This window comes from Arachis ipaensis, chromosome B2 (genome assembly GCF_059453495.1).
Source record: "Arachis ipaensis isolate K30076 ecotype BB chromosome B2, ASM5945349v1, whole genome shotgun sequence".
Lineage (NCBI taxonomy): Eukaryota > Viridiplantae > Streptophyta > Magnoliopsida > Fabales > Fabaceae > Arachis > Arachis ipaensis.
The window spans coordinates 124,593,744-124,620,757 of NC_142437.1; the positions used below are offsets into that span (position 1 = coordinate 124,593,744).

General features: G+C 31.2%; 4 protein-coding genes across 6 annotated transcripts; all 4 read right to left on the reverse strand.

Moving 5' to 3' along the window:
• Positions 1 to 1,712: 1,712 nt before the first annotated feature.
• LOC107626431 (uncharacterized) lies at positions 1,713 to 3,523 on the reverse strand. 2 transcript variants are annotated; one of them, XM_016329311.3, is made up of 4 exons: positions 3,119 to 3,523; positions 2,734 to 2,919; positions 2,376 to 2,629; positions 1,713 to 2,053 (listed from the first exon to the last, which is right to left on the reverse strand). In XM_016329311.3, the coding sequence occupies exons 1-4, from the start codon at positions 3,450 to 3,452 to the stop codon at positions 1,805 to 1,807; spliced, it is 1,023 nt and encodes a 340-aa protein (XP_016184797.1). In that variant the 5' UTR covers positions 3,453 to 3,523; the 3' UTR covers positions 1,713 to 1,804. The 2 variants fall into 2 exon arrangements, with proteins under 2 accessions (XP_016184797.1, XP_088360471.1); XM_088504345.1 differs by having other exon boundaries at positions 2,734 to 2,910; positions 3,119 to 3,522.
• An 817-nt stretch (positions 3,524 to 4,340) lies between these two features.
• On the reverse strand, positions 4,341 to 8,442 carry LOC107626430 (putative glycosyltransferase At5g03795). 2 transcript variants are annotated; one of them, XM_088504343.1, is made up of 5 exons: positions 8,049 to 8,442; positions 6,784 to 7,013; positions 5,597 to 5,945; positions 5,261 to 5,390; positions 4,341 to 5,015 (listed from the first exon to the last, which is right to left on the reverse strand). In XM_088504343.1, exons 1-5 carry the CDS (start codon positions 8,355 to 8,357, stop codon positions 4,480 to 4,482), a joined length of 1,554 nt encoding a protein of 517 aa, XP_088360469.1. In that variant the 5' UTR covers positions 8,358 to 8,442; the 3' UTR covers positions 4,341 to 4,479. The 2 variants fall into 2 exon arrangements, with proteins under 2 accessions (XP_088360469.1, XP_088360470.1); XM_088504344.1 differs by having other exon boundaries at positions 4,341 to 5,006; positions 8,049 to 8,433.
• A 2,528-nt stretch (positions 8,443 to 10,970) lies between these two features.
• LOC107628063 (putative glycosyltransferase At5g03795) lies at positions 10,971 to 16,829 on the reverse strand. Its single transcript, XM_088504346.1, has 4 exons — positions 16,414 to 16,829; positions 15,434 to 15,690; positions 14,305 to 14,650; positions 10,971 to 11,874 (listed from the first exon to the last, which is right to left on the reverse strand). Exons 1-4 carry the CDS (start codon positions 16,681 to 16,683, stop codon positions 11,209 to 11,211), a joined length of 1,539 nt encoding a protein of 512 aa, XP_088360472.1. The 5' UTR covers positions 16,684 to 16,829; the 3' UTR covers positions 10,971 to 11,208.
• Positions 16,830 to 22,867: 6,038 nt separating this feature from the next.
• On the reverse strand, positions 22,868 to 26,923 carry OMR1 (L-O-methylthreonine resistant 1). Its single transcript, XM_016329312.3, has 9 exons — positions 26,362 to 26,923; positions 25,415 to 25,594; positions 25,025 to 25,294; positions 24,733 to 24,939; positions 24,224 to 24,472; positions 24,070 to 24,140; positions 23,815 to 23,932; positions 23,529 to 23,663; positions 22,868 to 23,440 (listed from the first exon to the last, which is right to left on the reverse strand). Exons 1-9 carry the CDS (start codon positions 26,824 to 26,826, stop codon positions 23,300 to 23,302), a joined length of 1,836 nt encoding a protein of 611 aa, XP_016184798.2. The 5' UTR covers positions 26,827 to 26,923; the 3' UTR covers positions 22,868 to 23,299.
• Between the last annotated feature and the right edge of the window lie 91 nt (positions 26,924 to 27,014).

A 27,014-nucleotide genomic window follows, 5' to 3' on the forward strand; every position in this document is an offset into this window, starting at 1 on the left:
TTATTTTTATTAAAAAATATCAATAAAATTTGTTTTTTCTATTCTTTTAAATATGTTTACTCTTAAAATAATATTAAACATACATTTCTTAAATAATAAATTAAAATAATACAACATATATCATAATTATTAGTTAAAATAAAATATAAAAATAATATTTAGTTATTTATTTATTTTTGCGGATATGTGGATATGCGGATCGAATATGCGAATATTTACACAAAATTCGCAATCCGATCCGATAAATACCGCGGATATGCGGATCGGATCTGATCCATGAACACCCCTAAGGCCAAGAACTAATCTGCCGCGGTACTGAACTCCATTTAAGAGTTTACCGTTGACTAATGAGTTGCTACATATACGAGACCGAATTCGAACTCCCAACCCTTGATTAAATAGATTAATGAACTAACCACTAGATCAACCCAATTTAGTTAAATATTTTATCTTATTTAAAATCGTTACTCACCATTTATTTTCTTTATCCAATACTTTTCATATGGCTGTACTACATCAATTGTAATATTAGCCGAAAAGGAACACTATTTTGTGGATTTGTACTACACCTGCCCTTGATTTTCTTTTTCTTTTGGGTACATTTGTACTACATCGTTGACTAGGGTCGCACTATTCTTTTTCCACGACAACAATAATGAATTGTACACATGAAATAAAATAAAATAAAATTTAAAACATCCATTTATCTTCACCAAACTTGTTAAAGCCTGTGTATCTCTCTTAGCTTGCATATTACTTATAGCTCAAGGAAACGAAAAACTGAAAGAGAGCAAGAGACACGGTAGAATTTGAAAAATAAAGCTGTTTTTTTTTTGGGGGGACTTGAAAAATAAAGCTTTAGCAGACGGCTAAGGTTACTTCTCCTTTTTATCAATTTTCTTTTTCTATTTTTTTCCCCCGGCTAAAATGACATTAAGCATGACATTAAGTACTATAATCACATGAACACGTGTATCCTGCATTATTTTGCATCATGATTAATTGATTAGACATTATGTGATGATGAGTTATAATGTGTTGTGTTGTAATAAAAAGTGAAGTTAGGAACAACAAATCGAACACATCAAACTAAAAAGTGCTGTAAAGTTATCTAAGACGGTTCTGAAGTACATGCCATGTCTTTGCCGCTTCAATGGGACTGTTCAAGATTTTATACTATTTTTTAATCAATAATGAAAATTTAAAAAACCAAATTGAACATTACCTCTTTGGTTTTTCTAGCCATCAATTTGGAAAAAAAAAAAATTTAGACGTACAGACAATTTTCTAGGTCATGTTTATCCGCCGATGGATTCTACTCTGAATAGAAATGATAGTTATCTGTTACAATAGTTTTTTGGTCATGGAAATGTTGATCTTTCAATTACATAAAGAAATTATCAAGCAGTGAAGATTACCTTTGATAATAATAAAAAACAGAAACTCCCAACAAAACATTCCACTGCCAAAAGAAAAGAATAATAAAACCCTTAATGGGCCTAATAGAGGCCCAATATTTAATGCAAAAGATAACACATCTTTATGATTCATTCTTTTAAATTTTAACAAATACTACTTATTTTTTTTTTTATCAAAGATAAGAGAAACTATACCATTTGAACTATTACTTGTTGGCTTCTTATTTCTTAATTAGTCTCTTAAACAAAATAAAATAAAATTGATCTGTAGATAGCATGCCATAATGAAGGAAATTAAACAAAGCAAAGTATTATTCTACAATAATAATTTTATTACAAAAGTAATTATTATTTATATACAGCGTAGTAGTATTATTTTCATTGTTTTACTTGGAAACTTCATCGTCGCCGTCGACCCGTCCGACGTCGTTGAAGGCCTGTCCTGTCATCTGATCAGATGCTTTCAAGGCTTCGGCCACCGCAACCGGTCGCGTCTTTTGCAATCTCACCGTAGACGGCTTGTCTCCGGCGGCGGCGGCGGCGGTTTCCAGATCTCTGTTGTATCCTCCTCCACCTTCCACCTTAAGCTCTTCCATTTTCCTCCTTGCTTCTTCCTCTGCTCCGCTCAAGTTTTCCTTTACTCATAATCAAAACATCATTATATTACTCAGCAATATATCTAAACTAAATTGATAGAAACTCAGCTGCATGCAACTTTACACAATAAAATTGATAATTGGGGGCAGTTACATAAAAATTTAATTAAATTTAATTAAATCAGTCAAATAATGACTCTCAACTATTAATTTTAACTTCACGTCCTGCAATGAGTTTTCACCAACTAAAATAATAGTTGACAATAATTTTTTTTTTTAATTGAAAATAGTTATCATATTTCTTATATTTGACCATAGTAGTTCAATTTTTTTTTAAAAAAAGATGAACAAAATTGAAGACCTTGGTCTTGTCCTTAGCTTCGGTGGTTTTGTGCTTTGCTGCCTCAGCAGTTTCTGAAGCCTTGTTCTTTGTTGCTTCCTTCATATCATAAGCTTTGTCCTTCGTTGCTTCAAATGTCTCTCCACTCTTCTGCTTTGTTTCTTCTTTCTTGCCTCCCAAGAAACCCATCGCCCTCTCCTTCAGCTCCCCAAGCTTCCCCACCGTGGTGTCCTTCCCTTCCTTCGCCTTCTCCGAAGCATAATCTCTGTACTCACCTACGTACAACACCCTCATCAATCATTCTTAAATTTCCAATTTTAAACATCTCATTATGCTAAAACATTATTGGACCATATACATAGGTGTTAGTATTACTTACCACCCTTTTCCATTGTCTTGTCCTTGGCTTCCTTAGCCTTATCCATGGTTGCATCTTTAGCTTCCTTTGCTTTTTGAGATGCAGCATCTTTTGTTTCTTTTGCTTTCTGTGATGCATAATCTGTGTATTCACCTGCCTTTTCCATTGTAGCATCTTTTGATTCTTTTCCCTTTTCAGCTGCATAATCTAATAACACTAAGATACATTGTTTGTGTCTTGTTTTTCTTATACATTGTTTGGCATATTCTATTAATTTCAGACTAAAATTTACTACAATTAAGGGCATCGATGAAGATGAAATAAAAGAGATATTGAAGGAAAAAATCTGAATTCTAAAGCAGAAACAAAATTAGAATTAACCATCTAAATATATGTATGAACTTACCAGCTTGTTCCTTTGTAGAACCTTTTGCATTCTTGGCTTTTCCAATAGAGATATCTCTGACTTCACCAGCACCAAATCCTCCCAATTCTTCACCTGTATTTGTTGTAGTTATATCTGATGATGCTGCATTTGTAGTAGTGTTGTCCCTTTTGCCAACAACAACATCTTTAGCACTTTCATATGTGTCATGAACTGCTCTTAGCACTGAACCAATTACACCTGGCTTTTGTTGTTGTTGTTCATCATGATCATGGTTTCTAGCTTTGTTAACTTCTTCAAGATCTTTTGCAGTTTGTTCAGCTCTTTCTTCCTTCAATTGTTCCCTTGACTCCATGATTGATGATGCTATTAATCACTCAAATGTATTGCTAATATATTAGTTTGTTACGGGTGTGAAAGAATAAAGGTGGCGTTTGATAATTTATATGATTATAAGGATAGTATAGGAAGATTTGTGAAGGTTGGTGTGAGTGGACACGTGTTAATAGAATAGAGAACCACGTGGAAGGAACGGTAATGTTATGACATGTGGCAACCATGCTTGGGAGGTTTGACACGTTGTGTTTGAGAAGTAACATGACATATTCTACATTGTTCTCATTTCTAGTTCTAAGAATTCTTTAAGGCATTATTATTATTATTATTATTATTATTATTATTATTATTATTATTATTATTATTCGGTAAAAACTCAGGTGCAGTCGACTTTACGTGAAGTTTATAGTTGAGAACTGTTAGATGATTTGACCGATTTAACCAAATTTTCATCTAACGGCTCTCAGCTATCTAACGTCTAACGGCTCTCAGCTATCTAACAGCTCTCAGCTATCAATTTTACGTGAAATCGACTACACTTGAGTTTCCACATTCTTATTATTATTATTATTATAGAAGATGCCCTCTTATGTTTGGAAACATGAGAGGAGGAGAGTTGTAATGTCCACGTGGCAATTTGTAAAAAAATAAGAAAGCAAAGAGTTTCATGCTTTATAGTCAAACCGGTTCTGTCGACCATCAATGCATGGTCACTTTTTAGTCTAATTTGAAATTGGAAGAGTTTGATTTCGGAAGAATTACTCATGATATAAATATGAAATTATCATTGTAGACTAACACATATTTGTGATTAATTATAATTATATTAACTATTTTATATAATATGACTTAATAATAAAAATAAAATTATATATTCTATTTTATTTCATCAATTTAATAAGAATAAAATCAAACATTTTTTTTTGTATTTTTGTTTAGAATTGTATAAAAATTACATTCAATATAAATAGTAATTTTAGGAGTTCGGTCCTTGATATACCATAATCACATTTTGTTAGGGTAATTGGCAATATAAACAATTTGAATTAATCATCATAAATTCTAATGTTTAATCTCCTAAGCCAAACTGAATGAAGTATCATATGGAAGACATCAAATCTTTTAGGAGGATAATGCACTTCAAAGTGTCTCCTAATGTTGTCCACTCTCCTTTGCATCCTTATATATTGTCTTGAAGAGATGTTTGTTAGAATCTCCTTCAATTTTGGAATGTCTCTTGAAGAAACTTCAACTGAAAAAGACTTCCAATTCAAGACATCACTAAATGGAGGGACATAGTGGTCAGAAATAAGCACAGGGACACAACCTGTGTAAATTGCCTCAACTACCCTTGGGCTTGCCACCTCATACCCACTAGGGCAAAGACAAAACTTGCTCTTTCTAAGCATACCATAGTAGGAAACCCCCTTTGGAAGGTACTTGTGGACTTGGATATCTTCATCCTTGTTCTCCCATTGCTCAAGTATAATGGGCCTAATGGGCCCATGAACCCCACCGGCAAAGAAGGCCAAAATTGAGCGTTTAGATGCGGAAGGCCCACCAAGAAAACCATCTATTGTACCTACATTTTTATAAGGATTTAAGGAGCGTTTGGTCTATCAATAGTAAGTAGAAACTCAGGTGCAGTAAATTTTATGTAAAGTTGATAACTGAGAGTTATTAGATAAAAATTTAGTCAAATCATTCAAATCATTTAACGGCTCTCAACTTCACGTGTGAGTTTTCACCTATTTTGATTGGAATTAAGTGAAAAGGGACTAGAATTCAAAATTACTAAATTACTAATGATGAGAATAACCTAATAACCTGTTTGGAGATTGACTTCAGGAAGAGAAACATCTTTTGTAGGGTTGAAACCTTCAGAGGTGTTGGCATTGCACAATACACGGATAGAGTTCTTGTATAAGTAAGGAATAGAGAATGAAGTCTCTGGCCCCTAAAAAATTTTGAATAATCAATCTCAACATTATTATCATTTTGTGTATTCATATGCATCTAAGATCATCATAGAACTAATATGATGACATTAAGAATAAAGATGTAATTCAGGACTCGATCAATGGTGATTAGACAGTCACTTTCTCACTTTACCAACCTTCTTATTTTAAAGGAACTAGTTTCGAACGAGTTAGATCTACTTACCCAATCATGGCAAGAAAGCATGAAATGATCAGAACCAAGGCTTCGATTCCAATAAGGATATCTTCCAGCAATGAGATTGATATAATCCTTGACAGTTGTTCTTATGGGGCCGAAATCGCGCGAGTTCCTCTCGTACACAAATCGGACCATCATTACTACACTGAAGGGAAGGAAGAACACATGAGCTTTCTTAGGATCCCTTGTTCGAAATTGCTCATTCATCTCAATAGCATGGATGAAATTACCCTCCATTGAGTATATGCTTTTGCATGGTCCATTATGAAAAATTGGAGGCTCCCCTTCTTTATAGACAAATACTTTGAATTGTTTCTCCATTTCTAAATAGCTCCTACATACCATATCAAGGATATTTAATATAACCTGTGATGATCACTTAGTACTAATCAATGTTTATAACGTAGTTACTCATCATAATTTCGGAATGGATTGTTTAGAAACAACAACGAGACGGATAGGGATGGGTTTTCACACTACTGACTCCACCCTGCCCTACCGTATCTTATGGATTTGGATCCTCTAAAGTTTGAATTTCATTTTAGAGGATAAAGTGTGATCTCTCACCATTGATTTCATAGGTGGGACCAATAATAAATATGAAAGAGAAGTTATTCAATAGTGAGAGATTATACTTTACTCTCTAAAGTGAAATTCAAACTTTAGAGGATCCAAATCCGTATCTTATATAGACTCCGTCTTGTTACTACAAGCGAGTACGAGTTGTACTACCTAGTATCATTCACTAGGAATTGCAACTAATTTGGGTTGGTCGAGTTACTTAAGCAAGTGTTGTGGGTTCAAATTCCGTCATGTACGTCCAGCAACTCATTGATCAACAACAGATCCTTAAATGGAACTCAGATCCACGACGAATTAGTTTGACCTGTGGGACTAAGGGATACTATATAATGGGCAACCCAAAAAAAAAAAATTTACTAGGAATTGCTATAGCCCATTAATTTGCCCTTAAAATATTACCCAGTATATTTATAATCATAATCATAATCATAGTAATTAATATCTAACTATTACTTAAAATAAAATTTCTTGGTTTGATAAGCAAGTATAAACATTACACTTCGAATTAATTATTATAAATTAAGGGCATTTTAGTTAAAAATTTCCTGATAGTACTTTCTTAATTAGTGTACAAATTATAAATATGTTACCTGTGAAATGCTTTGGCATTCCTATAGACTGGACCTATTGGAACATAGTCTTGATCAAGTGTTTGATTCCAATTTCTTGCATCTCTAATAGCAGCTCTAGCTTGTAGCAAACCTGCTTCAGTTCTATCTAAGATGCTGAATTTTCTTTGGGGAACAACATAAGATTCATTCAAAGGAGCTGAACTTGCCCAAGTTTTTGAGATGTCATGATCAACTACCTCAGTTTGGTTCTGTTCCCAAAAAGGAAAAACAAAAAAAGAAAAAAAAATGAGTCATCATCTTTAGTGAATTATAAATAAACTGTTAATGTTAACATATATTTTTCAAAATTATAAAATTTAATATAATTTTATATATTAATAAATATCTATTTATTTTTATTACATTTATGTTATTGAAGTAATTTTAAAAATTAAAAATAATTTTACCAAGCAGAATTTTTATAACTTAATAGGTATAGAAAGTCACTTTTATTATGATTTACCAAACATACATTATAAAAGCTATTTAAAAAAAAACAGTAATATTAGGGAGACAAAAAAAAAAGTCAAAACTTGTCTTATTTAGCATTTATTAATTGTCGCAACAATTAATGAATGCTAAATAAGACAAGTTATGGTTGTTTTTGGTTCTTTGGTTACCAAAGATTTCTGTTAAAAAAGACTAGCTTTAATATAATAAACTACCTTTTAAAAACCAAAATTTTACCAAATTGAGAGTAAGATTATATTGCTAGATACAAAATGACCGGGGATGCATTTTCTTACCGGAAATGTTTGGTAACCAAAGAAAATCAACAAAAAACGGCGATAACTTGCCTTATTCAGCATTCATTAATTGTTGCGACAATTAATTAATGTTAAATAAGGCAAGTTCTTGCTATTTTTTTTTGTCTAACTAGCATTACTTTCCCTTGACAAAAATTAAGAAATTAAACTTAAAATCAAGAGTAATTTAAAACTAATATTACTATTATACTTTGAATCTATGCATGCATATGTTGACCTGCCACTCATTGTTAACACATCAACAAATAATAATGGTTGGCTCTATACATTTGAAATTTCAAAAACTTAAACAAAGCATACTTGCAACAACTTCATTATTCTTCAAAGATCAAATTGAAACATCAGTCAACCCTTACTACTAGACTATGCTTAATAGCCTAATAATGGCCTAAACATATACCATGTTCTAGTAAAAGATTTTTTTTTTTTTAAGAAAAAGAAATTAAAAAAAAAGGAAAGAAAAGAAAGAGATCTTACATATTGTTCCGGAAGAGAAAGTGGTGGAGGAGAGAAGTAAGAGAGGTTATTGAAGAAAAACATGTGATGATCATCAAAGGCATGCATAGTTTTGTTATCATCACCATTGTTGATGAATAAAGAAGAAGAATTATTAGGAGAAGAAGAAGGAGTTATAGAGCTCCAAAGTAGTGGCACCAAGGTATTATTATTGTTACTACTTGGACCATTCAGAAAAGCAAAAGTAAGTGCCATAACCATTACAAGAGGAACAACCATCAACAACAATGGCTTCAATGATGAAGAACCACACCAATAACAAAAACCCATTATTGTAATGATGATTTGATTTCAAAGTTGAAGGCTTTTTGGGATTTCAGAATCTGGGCATGCATGATTTTAATTTAATCCTCCCTTCTTTTCATGTTACAGCTGCCTCTTCTCTGTGGCTTCAGTTACAAATGTACACATGGCAGCAGAAACTCATGCATGCAATTAACTCTCTCTCTCTCTCTCTCTTTGATATCTCCCACTATTCCTAATCCGATTTACAGTGGATTTGGATTTTATTTAAAAGTTTATTGTGGATTAATGAATTATTATATATATTAAAAAATTCAAAATTTTATGTTTATTTAAATAAACAGTAAAGTAATATTCGAATCAACCAAGTTAAATTTTTTTCTTATTTTGTTTATTTTAAGGTGGAAATTCAGTTGCAGTCAATTTCACGTAAAGTTGATACTTGAGAGCCGTTAAATAATTTGACTAATTTGACTAAATTTTCATTTAAAGGCTCTCAGATATCAACTTCACGTGAAGTCGACTTCACTTGAGTTTTCACCTTATTTTAAATATAACAGCGGGTATAATTGCCACAAAAGTAATCCATCACAAAATTTTGATTTACGGTCATTATTTTAGCAATTTAAAAAATTGCCGCTAATTGTTTAGCAATTTTTTATTTTAAAACGGTTATTTAACTACCATTATATTTGGCGGCAGCTAAAAACTGCCGCTATCTGACTCTAAAAATGCCGCAATCTGTTCGTCGGGTTCAAAACTATTGATTAGTAATATTTGATGGCTTAAATTTTCCCGCGACAAAAACCTTGAATTTATCGAAACATATATAGGATCCAAAACCGAGAATAGGGTTTAATTCGAGTGAGTTTGGGGTGGCTCATATATTAAGATGAGTGGCATTATTATGTGTGTGTGTGTGTGAAATCTATAGTGGAATTCTTCATGGGTAAAGAAACTTGAAGAATTTGATATACTAATATGTAGTGCATATGAATGGTGGTTGAATTTGTATATCTTTCATGGATTCTAGAATCTAGATGATATTTGACTCAAATTTTAAATTAAAAGGTGAAAATTTGGGTAAAGTGGATTTCACGTGAAGTTGATATCTGATAGTCGTTAGATGAAAATTTAGTCAAATTAATCAAATCATCTAACGGCTCTCAGGTATCAACTTCACGTGAAGTCGACTACACCTGAGTTTCCACCAAATTAAAATGTTGGATTGATTCATTTTTCTATTTTTAAGAGACTTGACTATAACTTAAAAAGGAAATTAAATTTTAAAAATATTTGAATGAAATCTGAAAAATAAAAAGTTATAATAAGAAACTGTTAATGATTAGGTAGGACTGAATTTAATATTTAGATATTTCAACATAAATTAATTTGGATTATGAATAACTTATAAAAACCGAAAATAAATATTATTATTAAAAATTTAAATAATGTTATAGATTTATATTTTTATATGAATCAAGTCTAATTAAATTAAATAATACAATTAAAAAAATAATATTATACATTCAAATCTTTTTTATAAAGTAAGTCTAACTAAATTAAATAATATTTAATTCGACCTAACTTAAATGTGGTTCCATAAAAAGAACAAGGGACTCTTAATTATTATTTTTCTTTTCATATTAACTCAAATTTAAAATTACTTCTTAAAAATTATATTTGACTAATATAGATATTGCTCTTTTTAATAGTCAATATACAAGTAATTGTAAGATGAAGTTGTGCATATGAACAATTTGGATAAGATCATTGCAAATTGTATTTACATAAAAGAAGAAAATTCAGGTATTAAATTAGTTATTTTATATTTGTGTATAAATATATATTATTTTAATTTATTTTTACTATATATTTTATACTAATAGTTATTTAGAAGTATTCATAAATTAAATCATATTTAATATTCAAATATCTGTGATATTTATCCGCATCTAATTCGTAAAATGATCGAATTCATACTCTAACCGAATCAATTTACTCATATTTATATTTGCATTATGAATTCGATCTGTATATTCATACTAAATAATAAATAAATAATATATATTTTATTTATATTTTAATTTGATTAATAATTATTATTTATTTATGTTATATTATTTTATTTTTGTTATTTAAAAAAAAAAGGTTAGTTTAGCATGTTTAAAAAAATGAAAAAAATAGTTTGAGAATGAAAAAAAGAAATTTTATTAACATTTATTTATAAAAATAAATTTTGTAGTACAAATCAGATTGATATTTTAGTCGTATTCGATTCAATTCGCAAACATCTTTAATTAATTTGGGAGCTTATTTTTATATACAAGTTGAATATCGATGCACATTTACAACAATGTACCATTACCTACTACACCTTTAGTTAACACTTTACAACTATTTTTGTCATTGTTTTTCTTTGAAGTAGTTTTGTACATTGCTTAATAAATAATCACTCATTTATTTTTTTTATCATATATTTTTTAAAATTATTATGTGGTGAAAATTTAATAAAGTGTAAAAGTTATTCTTAGTGTGTAAAATTCCTTTTTTTTTTTTATCCTTGTGTCTCTGTATTTCTATTTTTATACATACATCATATCATTGAATAAGATCCAAAACAAAATAAAATATAAAATATTTTATACAATAATGACAACAAACTTTTATTTATTAGGGTGAGAAAGATTCAACATATTCAAATTTTTTTTTTTTGAAAGAAGGAGCTCAACACAAGAAGTGAAGCAAGGACAGAAGACAACGACACAAAATAAAAAATAATAACCTAACCAACTGGTCTAACCATAAAATCTTCTGTCATCTCCGGCATTGCCATCAACATACTCAAATTATATAAACTTCTTGGTTATCTATCTAATTAATGATCATGAACTTTAATGTTCAATCTTCTAAGCCAAACAGAATGAAGAATCATATGAAAGACATCATATCTCCTAGTTGGATAATGTACCTCAAAATGTCTCCTAATTTGTCCCACCCTTCTTTGCATCTTTATATACCTCCTTGGAGAAACACTCATAAGAATTTCTTTCAATTTTGGAATATCCTTCAAAGAAACCTCAATTGAGAAACTCTTCCAATTCAATACTTCACTAAATGGAGGGACATAATGGTCAGAAATTAACACAGGAACACAACCGGTGTAAATTGCCTCAACTACCCTTGGGCTTGCAACCTCATACCCACTAGGGCAAAGACAAAACTTACTTTTTCTAAGCATACTATAATATGAAACACCCTTTGGAAGGGTCTTGTAGAGTTGAATATCTTTATCCTTGTTGAACCAATGATCAAGGAGAATGGGCCTAACGGGCCCATGACTCCTGCCTGCATAGAAGGCCAAAATGGGCCTTTGTGATGGTGATGGCCCACCAATAAAATCATCTATTGAGCCTCTTAGGAGATTGATTTCTGGAAAAGAAACATCCTTTGTGGGATTGAATCTCTCTGAGGTGTTGGCATTGCATAGCACACGGATGGAATTCTTGTATAGGTTTGGAATGGCAAATGATATCACAGGACCCTGAAATTAAAATGTTAAAAAAAAAAAAAAAAACATGTGTAAGAAAAAAAAGGAGAAAACTCAGGTGCAGTCGACTTCACGTAAAGTTGATAGCTGAGAGCCGTTAGATGAAAATTTAGTCAAATCAATCAAATTATCTAACGACTCTCAGTTATTAACTTCACGTGAAGTTGACTGCACCTGAATTTCTACAAAAAAAATTAAAAATTATTTATTATATTATGTCTTAGGAATTCTCCTTCCTTATCTATCTGACTATACTTTGAAATGAGACTAGCCTCTGTTTCCAATAGCAATTATTAAAAAAAATAAAACTCCTTAGATAATTAAATAATAATAATAATAACAACAACTATAAAAAAAAAATGATGAATATGTTCTCATGACTATTTTTTAACAAAAATTAAATACTTATAGATTTAATCATTGAAAAAACGAGACACAGAGATTTTTTATTGAATAAAAAAAATTATTTGTCTACAAATAAAAATCTATAAATATTTAATTTAGGTTAAAAATTTATTTGTCTACACAAAAAAACAGTTATAAATTTAGTTATCCTTTTATTCAAACTATTACTTACTCACATTAAGTCAATCATATAGTAATTGATTCCTTGATGAGACAATTCTTGTGGAAAGGCCAAGCGACTGGAAAAGGACTGCCTCTGGTCAGGTGGGAGGTCGCCATAACTCCTAAAAAGGCAGGAGGATTGGGTATTAGGGATACTTCCTGTGCTAACATGGCGCTTCTGGGAAAGTTGGTATGGGATTGTCTAAATAATAGTGAGAAGTTATGGGTGCAGGTTCTGAAGCATAAATATCTCAGGAATCAATCTGGTATGAACGGAAACAGTAGAAATTCTTCATCGGCTACCTGGAAGAACATTGTTAGTGCCTATGAGCATCTCAAGGAAGGGCTTCATTGGAATATTGGAGATGTCCACAAATCAGTTTGGTATGATGAGTGGACTCCTTTTGGTAAGCTTTGCAACCTTGTTCCTTATGTACATATTTCTGAATCAGATTTCATGGTGGCTGACTTGTGGAAAGGGGTGTCTTGGGAGGTTGATAGTCTTACCACGCCTATTCCGCATGAGATTAAGCAGTTTATTTATGGTCTGAGATATCCTAGTTTGACTGAGTTGGAGCCACAGTGGGAGTGGTGGCCTGCAGCAACAAAAAAGTATAGTGCAAGGGAGGGTTACAGATGGTTATTAAAGAAAACATTAAATTGGAATGCCAACAGTAATTGGAACTGGTTGTGGAACACAAACATTCCAGAGAAGTTCAAATTTACTATGTGGCTTAGCTTACATGATGCTCTACCAACTGAGACCTTTCGATTCAAGCGGCATTTAGCTTCTTCAGATATGTGTAAGAGATGTAACAAGGCGCAGGAGACTATGGAGCATTGCCTTAGAGACTGTGAACGATCAAAGGCAATCTGGTATATGTTGGATCCTAGTATCCTGGACTCGACGGCTGGTACTGCTCTTGAAGAGTGGTTTCGGAAGGCCTTGGCTAACAATGAGGCGTCCTTTGGTGCAGGGCTTTGGTGGGTATGGAGACATAGGTGCAATGACATATTCAACACTGACAACCCTTGGACAGACCATAAGGTTGTTGCCTTGGCCAGAATTACCGCCAAGGACTTACAGGTTTACAGGAATCGAAGCAATGCCTTTAGGTCTCTCCGAAATTGCCTGTGTTGGGAACCACCGGTAGGCAATAGTTTTAAAGTTAATTGTGATGCAAGCTTGTATATGGATTCAAATTTAGCGGGATTTGGGTGTATTATTAGAGATTCTAAGGGAGATTGGATCTCGGGCTGCTCTGGAAGCATTCCCCCTTGGTCTATAATCAGATGTGAATTATTTGCTGCTTGGAGGGGGCTGGTTTTAGCTTGGGATTGCGGTTTGAGGGATATTATATGTGAAACAGATTGCCTTGACATTCTGCCCATCATGCATGAGCTTACAAGTGGGTATCCATCTGAAGTAACAGATTTGGTTCACAAGATTCAGGAGCTTTTATCTCGTCCTTGGCTTGTTCACGTTGAATGGGTGTCCCGAGAAGCAAATAGAGCTGCGGATTGGATGGCTAAATATGGTGCCAAGAGTAACTCTAATCATGTTATTTGGTCTGAGCCTAGTGTTGATCTCCAACGAATCATCCGCTCGGATTTAGAATAGTTTTTGCTTTGTTTCTTTCCTTGTTTAGTCACCAAAAAAAAAAAAAAAATCATATAGTAGGTAAATTTGTTTCCTATCCAATAATCACAAATAGTAGTCTTGAGAAATTAAATGAAATAACATGTTGCTAGAAGAATCAATTATAATGATATTTTTTCAAGTCAAATTAATTAAATTCTTAATTAACTAATAATAATAAAATCTAGAGAATTAGAGTGAGGTAGTTAATTACATACCCAATCATGGCAAGAAAGCATGAAATGATCAGCACCAAGGCTTCTGTTCCAAAAGGGATATCTTGAAGCAATGAGATTGATATAATCAATGGTTGTTCTCTTTATGGGACCATAGTCAAAGTTATATTTATACACAAATTTGACCATCATTGTTATACTGAAAGGAAGGAAAAACACATGTGCTTTTTGAGGATCCCTTGTTCTAAATTGCTCATTAATCTCCATTGCATTTATGAAATGCCCTTCTGATGAGTATATGCTTAGGCATGGTCCATTATGAAAAACAGGTGGTTCCCCTTCTTCATATATGAACACTTTGAATTGTTTCTCCATTTCTAAGTAGCTCCTGCCATTTCAATTTTTATAATTAAAAAAAAGTTTAATTACTCTGTTGATTCTTATAATTTCATCGAATTTTCAATTAAGTTTTTATATTTTTTTTTTAATTAGGTCTTTATACCATATCAGATTTTGTAACTAAGTCTCTACCGTGACAAAAACATTGAAATTAACAGAATATTCTGTTAAACTATACAGAATATTCAGTCAAATATTAGGCATATTCGTTTTACTTAACGGAATATTCCGTTAATTCCAATATTTTTATCACGGTAGGGACTTAATTACAAAATCTGATATAGTATAGAGACTCAATCGAAAAAAAAAAGTATAGAGACCTAATTGAAAATTCAGTTAAACTATAAAGACTGATAGAGTAATTAAATCTAAAAAAATACATATATATTAAAATTAGTCAATAAATCAGTCAATATATATATTTCTAACTAAATAATCCGTCGCTAGAATAATTAAATTTGTCATATAATAAAATAATCAAATATATAAGAGATAAATAATCAAATATATTTACAATAATATAATAAAAAAATTTAATGAGATGTCAAATACATATTTTTTGTACGTGATGATGGATTGGTGACTAATTTTTATCATTATAAATAATAGTTAAACTTTAGCATGAGATAGGAAATATCTATGTATTATACATGCTTAAAATTAACCTTAAAGTATATTTTAATTAAATTAAACTATTCTTATTTCTCATCCCAATAATAGTTATAACTCTAAGAAAATTTGATACATAAGAAAATAATGGATTATTAGGTACCTCTGAAATGCCTTAGCATTCCAATACATTGGACCTACTGGAACATAATCTGGATCTTGAGTTTGATTCCAATTTCTAGCTTCTCTAATGGCAGCTCTGGCTTGAATCAGACCAGCTTCTATTCTATCTAACATGCTGAACTCTTTTTTGGGAGGAACAACATGTGATTCATTCAAAGGAGGAAGAGGCACATAATAAGATTCATTCACTTGCCAAGGTTTTGATGAGATGTTGAGATCAACTTCATTTTTGTTTAACTGTTCAAATTAAAAGATGCTGCTGTTAGAATATAATTATGATCAATTAGTATTATTTAGTATATCTGAATATTTATTATTACGATTCTCTTAGTACATATAAATATCCTTTTATATTGTATCATTCTAAATAACTTGAACAGACAATTTGATCACACTCAATAATACATAAATTCTTTCTTCCAGTTTAATCTCTTGTTTCTAACCGCTGCTATTAGTTAAGACTTTTTAATTACTTTATCAGTTATTAATATACTTGTTAATTTACTACCTCTGGTTACAAACTAATTGTTATATTTATTAATAATTAATTATGTTAGATACATGTTTTTAAACATTATCCTTTTGATAAAACTTCTTTCTTCTTTATTATCTCTTCTTTTTCACTATTCTCTCCAATCCCCTGCCTCTTTAATAATATGGACATAGTAAGCAAAATATAATTAATTTTTTGTTTACATTTTATTTATAGAATAATTATTTGTGAAAGAAAACAACTTTCAAATAGAAAAAATAGAAAAAAATATTACTTTTGATTGGAGGTAATAAACTAATAATACCATTTTAAGTTTCTACTTTCTACCTCTCTAGTAATTAATTCTACTCTATGTTAATTGACTAAGAGAACTTAATCAAACTTCATAAAATTAATTAAGAATAATTGAAATCAGCAAAGGAAATTAAAAAAAAAAATAAATAATTGTCAAGGGAAAAAGAATATACCTTAGAGATAGCCATAGTTTTGTTCTTCTCCTCCTTATTAGTAAGCATAACATCTTCACTTCCACCATTATTGTTTGAAAATAATGAAGAAGATGAATTATTATTATTAGAAGAGGAAGAAAATTTGTGTTTTCCATTTAAGACCAAGGTGGTGGAAACACTTGGACCAGGGAAAAATAAAGCAAGAACCATAACAATTACAAGAGGAACCATGAACAACAATAACTTCATGGATGTTGATGATGATGATGATGATGATGAATTTGCCATTGATAGATGAATTTCAAAATTAAACCCTTTAATTTAGTTTGAGAATTTTTGCCATCATGGACACAAATATAGCTAGAGCTTTCTCTTCTCTTTCTTTTTTCTTTTTTCTTTATATGTTAATTTGTCTTGAGTTATAAATATATGTAGCTGAATTTTGCTATGTGTATATCTTTTATAATAAATACTATTTTGATATTATTATTTTTTAAAAATTAAACATGTTTTTTTATTTTGTTAATTAAAGATTTAATTACTCTGTTAGTTCTTATAGTTTCGCGAAATTTTTAATTAGGATCCTGTACTTTTTTCCTTTTAATTCAGTTCTTGTACTAATTTTTTTTTAATTGGGTTCCTACATTTTTCTTTCTTTTTATTTGGGTCCCTGCACCAAATTTTTTTTAGTTGGATCCCTATAAAATTAAGGCAATTACTGCTAAAAGAGAACTAATTGAAAAAAAAAATTAGTGCAGAGACCCAATTAAAAAAAAAAGTATAGGGACCTAATTAAAAATTTTGCGAAACTATAAGGATTAATAGAGTAATTAAATCTTAATTAAAAAATAATTTAATATAATTAATTACTAACAATTGTATTTTTATATTGATATAAAAATTATTTGGTGTATAAATAATATTTTTATATATGATTTTGTGGTTTTATCTCTTCTTTGTCCACATTAATTAAGCCATAACGCAATAGAAAGAGAGTGATAGAGAAACAAAGGATCCAAACAAAGAAAGAGGGCACATAATGTGTTAAAACAACATTGGACTTTCAATTAATGGCTGAAATTTATTTCATCAACATCGTATATATAGAGAGAGGATAGACATGCAAGAATATGTATATTGGATTCGCCATGCAATTTTCTAGATTTCCTTTTATACCCTTCTGTATGTTTGTCCCATTATCCTTCTTTTTTTTATCTTTTTTTATTGTGAATGTATGTAATCAAGTGATCTTCGATTCCTTTTGGGTTTTGACAAAAATTCCTAATTGCCAATGGTCCAATACATGTGTCGTTTGCGAAAGTTGTTTAACTCCTTCATGTCGTTTGGAAGGCTTGGATTTTATGCATATGTTTATTATTGATAAATAGTTTTTTTTTTTTTTTTTTACATTAAAATTGAAATATTTATTAATACCATACTCGTTCAACTTAATGGTGAAAATATAAAAGCTTTTTATTTTTTAAAGTAGAAATCAAGCTAAAATCATTTAAACATGATAAACTTTATTAATTTAGGTATTTGTTTGGTTCCTATCTTAATTTTTAGCATTTTTATTTTTAGAATTCTATAAAAAATAAATAATTAAAATAATAGAAACTTATTACTATAAAGGGAATTATTTGGATTGATAGCCATACTGACAACTAAGTCGTCGCTAAAAATACATGGAGAAATCGAACGTTGGTAATTTTCTGATTTTCAACTAATATCCGAGCTGTCGATAATAAATAAAGTTTAATTTAATTTCTTTTAAAAAAAATTATTTTACATGTTAAAGTTTATCGACGATGAAAACTTATTAGAAAGTTATTTTTATATTAAAAATTTTAATATATATTTACATATGTATAATTAAATTTTAAAAAATAAATAGTTACTGACTAGACGGACGGTAAAGAGCACACGTCAATAATATGATGTAAACTCAAGTGTAATCGACTTCACCTAATGTTGATAGTTAAAAGTCGTTAGATGAAAATTTAGTGAAATCAGTCAAACCATCTGATGGCTCTCAACTATTAACTCCACGTAAAGTTGACTGCATCTGAGTTTTCACCCAACAATATTATCACGCGCCAATTGACACCAACGTTAGCGTCAAAGTTTATCGTTGACTAGCCGTGGATAAATTAATGCCTCGAAAAAAAATTGTCCTTTTTTTTTTTCAAAGATATGGAGATTCAAATCCGCAACCTCTTAATTGAGTATGGGGAGATTATGTCATTTGAGCTATTGTTTTTTGGCAAAAATTGCCTTATTATTATGGTATAATACATTTGAATTTACCAGACTTTAGTAAATATCAAGAATCTCCATCAACCTAGCAAAGTGCAAATGAAGATGAGATGCATCCCCACCATAAGGATGTATCAAATTAAACACTTAATGGTAATGGAATACATTATACATCACTAGTTTAGTAATACAAGCATTGAAGTGAATGGGGACCGCAATAACGAAACCACCATCAGCTGGATAGCTACTCCATCCAATTGAATCCATAAAATGTGGATATTTCGATGTTATAATTGTAATATCAATAAAAATTAAAAAGAATGAAAGTAACAAATAAATACATAAATGTAAAATGTTAGAGATAAAATAAATGGTAGAAATTAAAACAAATAAAAAATTAAAAAAAATAAAAATATAAACGCAAAAAAAAAAAATACATAAAAGTAGAAAAATTTTATTAATAAAAAAAAATTATAAGTATTTGAATTTAAAGAAATTATTTAAAATTTTTAATTTTATTTTATGATACTAAAGGACTGATTTTAGGTTTTTAAATGTTTTCCAAAAGAACTGAACTGATTATCATGTTTGTCCCAAAGTTTATTTATAGACTAATCTAATGTCAAATGACAGTTACTTCTATAATGATCTTTGTCAGTTTTTAAACTTAAATAACTGTCCACACTTGCTTCCTTGATGATGGTTCTGCACCCTACTTTGACGCTCTATGTTGATAACTACTCCCGCACATAGCACGTCTCATCATAATTCAGGCTTAATTCAAATTTTGAATAAAAACTGCTCCTTTACTAGTGAATTAGAAGATTTTCCTACTGGCTTCATAAGTTAATAATAATATTATCTTATATTTATTTATTTAAAATAACTCTTTTTTTTAAGTAATAATAATTTTTTGCCTAACAAGATGTCCCCAAGATTTTTTACTTAAAGATATGCAATGATTGAAAGTGAAAAAACTTAATTGTTTATTGACATTTATCTTATTTTTGACACTGATAATCAATTGACACTTTAGACACATATATGTTAGACAAATTGAATGTCTACTAATAATAAATTTAACAAAATTTCTAAGCCTATAAAGTTTTTACATTAATAATTGAATTGTCAATAGGATTTATTCTTCGGTATAAAGCTTCTATGTGTGTCAAATGGTATCTATTCTAATTTCGACATATTAAATGCGTGTCAATTGACCTTTGTCTTAACCTTTGACATTTTAGTTAAGAGCTTTTGACACCTACCTTTTTATTGTTTCAATTGACATTATTAATTGATACAAATTTTTTAACTTCAAAAATAATAGAATCTTAACTTCATGAAGTCGTTTCTTTAATATGTTAAGTTTTAGGTGTCAACTAAATTTGATAAAATTTCTAATTTTATAAAATCTTTCCACGCTCAACAGAATTTCTAAGTCAATTAAATTTTTTATACTTATGAATTACATACCCAAATATCAATAAGAAATTGTTTTTGTTCCATACTTTTAAACTTGATGCTTTTTTTTTTTTTTGAAAAATAAAACCATAACAAGGTAAATAAAATGATTAGAACCAAAAGACAAAAAAGACATAGAAATTTAAAAGATAAAAAAAATGAGAAAGAAAAGGCAAAGAAGATTAAGATGAATAAAAAAGAGAAAAAAAATAGAAAAACAAAAAAAAAAGGAGAAAAACAGAGAAAAAAAAGAGAAAAGAAAAAATAAAAAATAAAGATAAGAATGAGACAAAAATAACATAGGATAGAAAAACAAAGATTCAAAGAAGATTAGATTATTCTTGTCATATTTTTTTTCCATCAAAATTACTTCTTATTTGCAGAATAGTTATTTATTTTGTACTTTAGAAATTGTTTTTCAATCATCTTCTATATGGCTTATTTAATGAAATGTTTGATGAATATTCAATTTCTTTTATCATCTCTTTATTCTTTTTTTCTTTCTCAACTTTCAACTATTTAATTTGTCTAACATTTTCAGTAAGTTGAGTCATGTTATGATAATGTTGATTTACAAACTTCTTCCTAATTCCAAATTCTAATCCAGTTATGGCCATTTTGACAACTTTAGAATCTGAACTGAAGTAAAGCATCTATTTCTTATGTTTTTGAATCTAGCCAAATATTTATCAATTGATTCTCCTACATTGTGTTTGATGGAGAATAAATCACTTAAACTAATTCTTAATTCACTACGAAAAAATTGTTTATGAAACTCTTTTTTTAATTGCATCTAAGAGTGAATTGAATTTGGCTTTAGGGTAGAAAATCATGTAAAGGCATTTCTTGTCAATAAAGAAGGAAAGAATTTCATCTTTAAATACTCATTTGATGTCACTTCGTTGATTTCGACAGTATAGCGAGCAATGTGCTATATTGACGATTTTTCATCTTCTCCAAAGAATGTAGTTAATAACTTAGGAAATTTCCATCCCTCAGGTAATTCAGTTTATTGGATAAATTTAAGAAAAGAAGACATAAACTGAGGTTAATTTGCAAATCTAACATTAATTCCCAATCTTTCCAGAATTTGTTTAATCACTTGATTGACATCTTGTCCCCCGATATTGTTTTGCCTAAATCTTTCCAACATATTATTAGCATTTTGACCATGTCTAGACATACAAACATCATAATTAGGAATTGTTCTATTATTTTGGTTGACATTATCGAATCCTAAACCATAGTTGTCATTTACTTTTAAATTTACCATAGTAGCAATTCTATTAACTTATCTATTTAACTGTTCAATTCTAGTATTTGTATTTTCTAAGAAAAGACTCAAAACAGTCACCATTTGATGAGTTAATATGTTTACTAGATCATAGTAACTTTTACTAATCTGTTGCCTAATGTTTGTTAAAGACCTGACAGTTTGACTAGGTTGATTAACAGATATTGCTCTTGACATGTTAGGAAACACTTGTCTAGGATTTTCTACTCTAGTAGCAATAGGTGTAGTAGAATTATATGCGTTGTTATTTTTTAAATTAATGGCATGTGACAAGTTCTATTGTGATATATGTGAACCTGACACCCCAGAAACTAGAACATTTGACATAACATACGAATTTTGGTAAGGAAGATTTTAAAATATTGAATAGAGAGGCACATACAATTCTTGTGTTAGCATGGGAAATATACCCCGATAGCAAGCTCTAAGGCAGTCCCATAATTTAGGCTCAATTCAAATTTTGAATAAAAACTACTTTTTTATTAGTGAATTAGAAGATTTTCCTAATACACTGAATCTACTTTATAAGTCAATAATAATGTTATCTTATATTTATTTGCTTAAAATAAGTCTTTTCTTTTCTTAAGTGATAATATTTTTTTGCCTAACAGTATCACAAAATATTGGCACAGATAGAAAGATTAGAGAATAAAATTTGTCATAGTATAAAATAAAATATTAAAATCTTACCTGTTTTGGTCTTTTTTTTTTTAAATCAAAAATAGAGAAATTTAAACTCACGATCTCTTAGAAGAGTATGGAAAAATTATGCCATTTGAGTTATAACTCATTAGTAAAGAATATAAGTTAAAAAGACAGTACATCCAATTCTTACCTGTTTTGGTCTTTAACAAAAAAAGAAATGTGTGTTTTTATTTTATGTTCATTATATGGATAATTTAATAATTTTATTTGTGTCTAGTATTAATTATTAATCTTAATTTTCTCTCACATAATTAATATATACAAAAATTGTATCTTGCATAATTAATATATCTAATATTATTAATCATTTCTCACCCAAGAATATGTATATTATAGGTTAGGATGTCTTGAATTGAAAAATATATGTATTATATTTTGTAATAATAATAATAATAATAATAATAATAATAATAATAAATTTTAATTATTATTCTTATATTCTATATCATCAAATGAAAAATTATAATTATTAGGTGATAGATGGTTAATACTAGATATATTAAGTATGTGATAAAAAAAAATATTAGTAATGAATGTGAGAGAACAAAATTACAAAATAATCCCATGAAAAAAACAATGGGAGTTAATTTTTTTTGGGGAGTCCAAATAAAAATGGGTATAATACAGACTTGTACATAATAGTAGGTAGGATAGGAATTTTCATTATATAATTATGATTATACTTTTATAATAAATGTTTCGATACCCACCATATACAATTAAATCTAAATTTAAAAGGTTAATATTAAAGGAGAATTTTAACTCTCAAAGCTCACTACTACTTCTCTATAGTGCTATTCTAATAATGTGTTATTCAACTTGAAACTTTCCAACAGCTACAATATTAATAATCCTTATGCTGCTGAAAGTTAAAGCAGAAGCAACCTTCCTTCTAGTTTATGCATATATATTACATTACATATATGTAAGACAATTCTCAACAACATTAGAGGATTCAACACACACACACACACACATCATAGATTACCAGAACAGAAAGTAATATATAGTGCCGCACTAGGTATATAGAAATCACACTAGTTCCTCTATTCAACTGATGCATATGTTTGATGAAACATGGTTTCACTACTTGAGTTTGTTCCTCACTACCCCTCTAAGAATCGGAATGTTGTTGAAGATAAATATGATAATCTCGTTCACTACAATGCAGGCTTGATGCTTAATTCATCAATGCATTAGAAGCTGGAAATCATCATCATTGTTCACCACCGTGTAATCATATCCGAGCCTGTTGGCGCGGCCATGGAATTCGTCCATCTCATTTTTCGGTACTTGTATTCCGACCAACACATTCGCCCCGGTTTCACCCTGTTGGCAAACAAGTATGAATGATGCATTGAATCAAGAGATTCCATACCAAAATAAAAATGGAAGAAGAGACTCGAAAATTTCTCACCTGCCCGCGATAGTGGAACAAACTAATATTCCAGCGCGGGCTGAAGGAGTCCAAGAATTTCATCAAAGCTCCCGGTCTTTCTGGGAAGATAAATCGACAGAGAACCTCGTTTTGAACATTTGATCGGCCTCCCATCTGATAATTGTTGTAAACAAAGTTAACTTAGCTCAACAATACAAAGGCTGCAAGAGAAGCTATGCCTATGAATAAGAAGAAATTCTAATCAAATGCAAATTTTAGGTTGGATAGAAGTAACAGCTTCAATAATGAGTAGTGACCAATATACCAGGTAACGCAAGTGATCTTTCACCAAGTCACTATCTGTGAGATTGTAGGTTTTAAGTTGAGAAGTTTCCATCCTCTCCTGCATCGCTCTTAGTTCCGACACTGTGTGTACCCCAACGCTGAACACAAATACGAAGGATGATAACATTTATCGGCTTACTTCTCAGTAGATATTTAGCCGTATCGGAAAAGAAAGTCATCAAAAACCAATAATCTGAGCCAGAAAGATGTCAATGAATTCATTGCATTATCTTACCTGTAGAGGACCACAGCCTTCATATCGGAATTACATCTGTATTTGAACTCCGTGATATTAACCTGCCCAACCTGCGAGGCCAAAGGGTTAGATCAACTATGAAAAACCCTTTTCTTAACGAAAAGTGTCACTCGAAGTAGTATATATAATATACCAGTTGACAAAATTGTTTGAAACTGCCAGGTTCCTCTGGCAGAACAGTTGCAAGCACAGCCTCTTGTTTGCGACCAACATTAGCGAGCTCAGTCACCACCCTAAGTTTATCAAAATTCATGTTTGCTCCACTGGTTATTGCTACAATATTTTCACCCTTGATCCCGTAATACTTGCAGTATGCCTCGGCTCCAGCAAGGGCAAGGGCACCAGCTGGTTCTAAGATGCTCCTTTTCTCCTCGAACATGTCCTGCAACAAGTTTTACTGCCGTCATCATCTCCAAACAGTTCAAGTCATATAGAATCTGCCATGTGCTTTTCGTCCAATGTATATTGTGCAATAATTTTTGCTATTAACTCCGGCTCTAGAGAGTATATGGAAGATACTTGTACAACTATTTGAAATTTAACTTCTCACACGCAATTTTATAGGTCCCTGAGCAATTTTATAGCTTGAGCAATGAACATCAAGAGAACTACATTTGAACCAGCCAGCACTGGAGATCTCACCTTTATTGATGCGCAAATTGAATCACGGCTCACAAGAACAACACCATCTACCAAATCCTTGCACAAGCGGAAAGTTTCTTCACCGACCTCTTTAACAGCTACACCATCTGCAAATCCTCCAACCTTGTCCAAAATCACTCTTTGACCATGGTGAAGTGATAGAGCCATTGCATTTGCATCAGTGGGCTCTACCCCAATGATCTTAACCTGTGTAAATATGTTAATGGTCATTTGATTGCTCTTAATCAAAGAAAAGTGCAATGGAAAAGGATTCATATAAAATCATGTGAACCTGGGGAGAAACCCTCTTCACATAAGCAGCAATACCAGCAATGAGACCACCGCCTCCCACAGGCACAAAGATTGCATGTAGCGGACCCTGAATTTGGCGCACAATTTCCATCCCAACGGTTCCCTGGCCCATTATAACATCAGGATGATCAAAGGGAGGTATGAATGTAAGGCCCTCCTCTTTTGCACGTTTCTTAGCATATGCTTGTGCTTCGTCGTATGAATCCCCAATGAGGACAACCGTAGCCCCCAGCCTCTCCACAGATTTCCACTGTAAAGTTCAAACAGGTGAAAAAGAAGAAGCGATGAAAACACCTTATTCAATTAACTAGATTTCTTTCGAAATACAACAGCAAACATATAGGTGAGCAGAAAAATCAATGACGAGTACCTTGATTTCTGGAGTGGTAACAGGCATTGCGATCACAGCTTTGCAATTCAGTTTCTTAGCAGCTAATGCAGTTCCTTGAGCATGATTTCCAGCTGACGAGCAAATAACCCCTTTCTCCAACTGCTCCTTTGTAAGTTTCGCCATCATATTATAAGCTCCGCGGAGCTTAAATGAGAAAACCTGGCATTGGCAATAGCCCACAATCTCAGAAACTCAATGACAATGCACATATACCACTTCAACGCACGCACATATTCCACTGCAAAACATACACATTCCACTATTTATTCATGATTTGCTTAAAACACAAGGCCATGTTAAACTTCCGAGTGCAAATGTTACATAATCAAATCAAAATTTCAAACGTACCAAACCGGACGAAGTGAAAGCTAACTCAGGAAACTTTTGATCGTAAGTAGTTTTGCATTAAAATAAGCAAACAATCTAAATTGAGTAAATTCTAATTGACTTATAGACCATAGCTCCTATCATCTACACCATAACTACCAAAGCTATTTGCTTTATACAAAAAAAATAAGTCACTTACAAACTCAACATCATCAAAATTCAAAACCACATCAAAATCAAATAAAAATAACTGGCAACAAACGGTCCATGCTATGCTAAAACCAGAAACTTTCAGCTAAACTTAAGAGTTCCCGATGTCACAATCAAGGAAAGTGTAAAACTTTGTGAGAGTAGAAAATAAAAACAAACTACTGCAAAAATTTAACTGATTGATTGAAACAAAGTTGATAGCTCCTTCCATCTACACAATAAACATCACAGCTATTTTCTACAGAAAAAAAAAAAAAAAAAAAACTCAAATTACAAATCACTCAACACAATCAATCCACATTAAGAAAAAATAATCAAAATTTGACACCAACCCACAAGAAACAGAGTTATAAACTAAAGAAGCCAAGTTTCAAAATTGAAAAACTTACCGGTTGCAAGTCCTCCCTTTTGAGCCAAACCTTAACACCAAGCCTCTCAGAGAGCTTAGGAGCGAGCTGAAGAGGTGATTCAATGGCGACATCGTAGACCTTCGAAGAGAGTATGTTCGTTAAGTAGCTCATGGCGCCGATTACGGCGTCGTTTCCGTCGGAGCCGGATCGTTCCGGCACTGCCCCTACGTAACCGGGTGGGTACCTAAGCGAATCGGGTGAGACCCGAGGACGTGGCGGAGACACTGACAACAACGGATCTTCGACGGCGTCGGGGACGGAGGAAGAGGGAATCGCGGTGATTTCAGTGGCGGCGGCGGAGGGTGGGTTGGTGAGGGTGGCAGCGATGAAGTGGCGGCGGGTGTGAGGAAGCTGGTTACGTGGCATTCTGGTGAAACCATGTCGTTTAAGGAGTGGCTGCGGCGTGGTGGTGGTGGTGGTGGTGGAGAATCGGAGAGTGTCCATGATTGAGAGAAAGAGACAAAGTTCGACGCTTTTTTGTTTTCTTGTTTGCTTTCGAGAAATTATGGTCTCCTTCTTTAGCAATTTGCAGCGAGGGAAATGAGAGGAACCACTGAAGCTTTTATATATATTTATGAAAATAAAAATATATTAAAAGTATTTTTAAGAAATGTCTAACAACAAAAATAGGA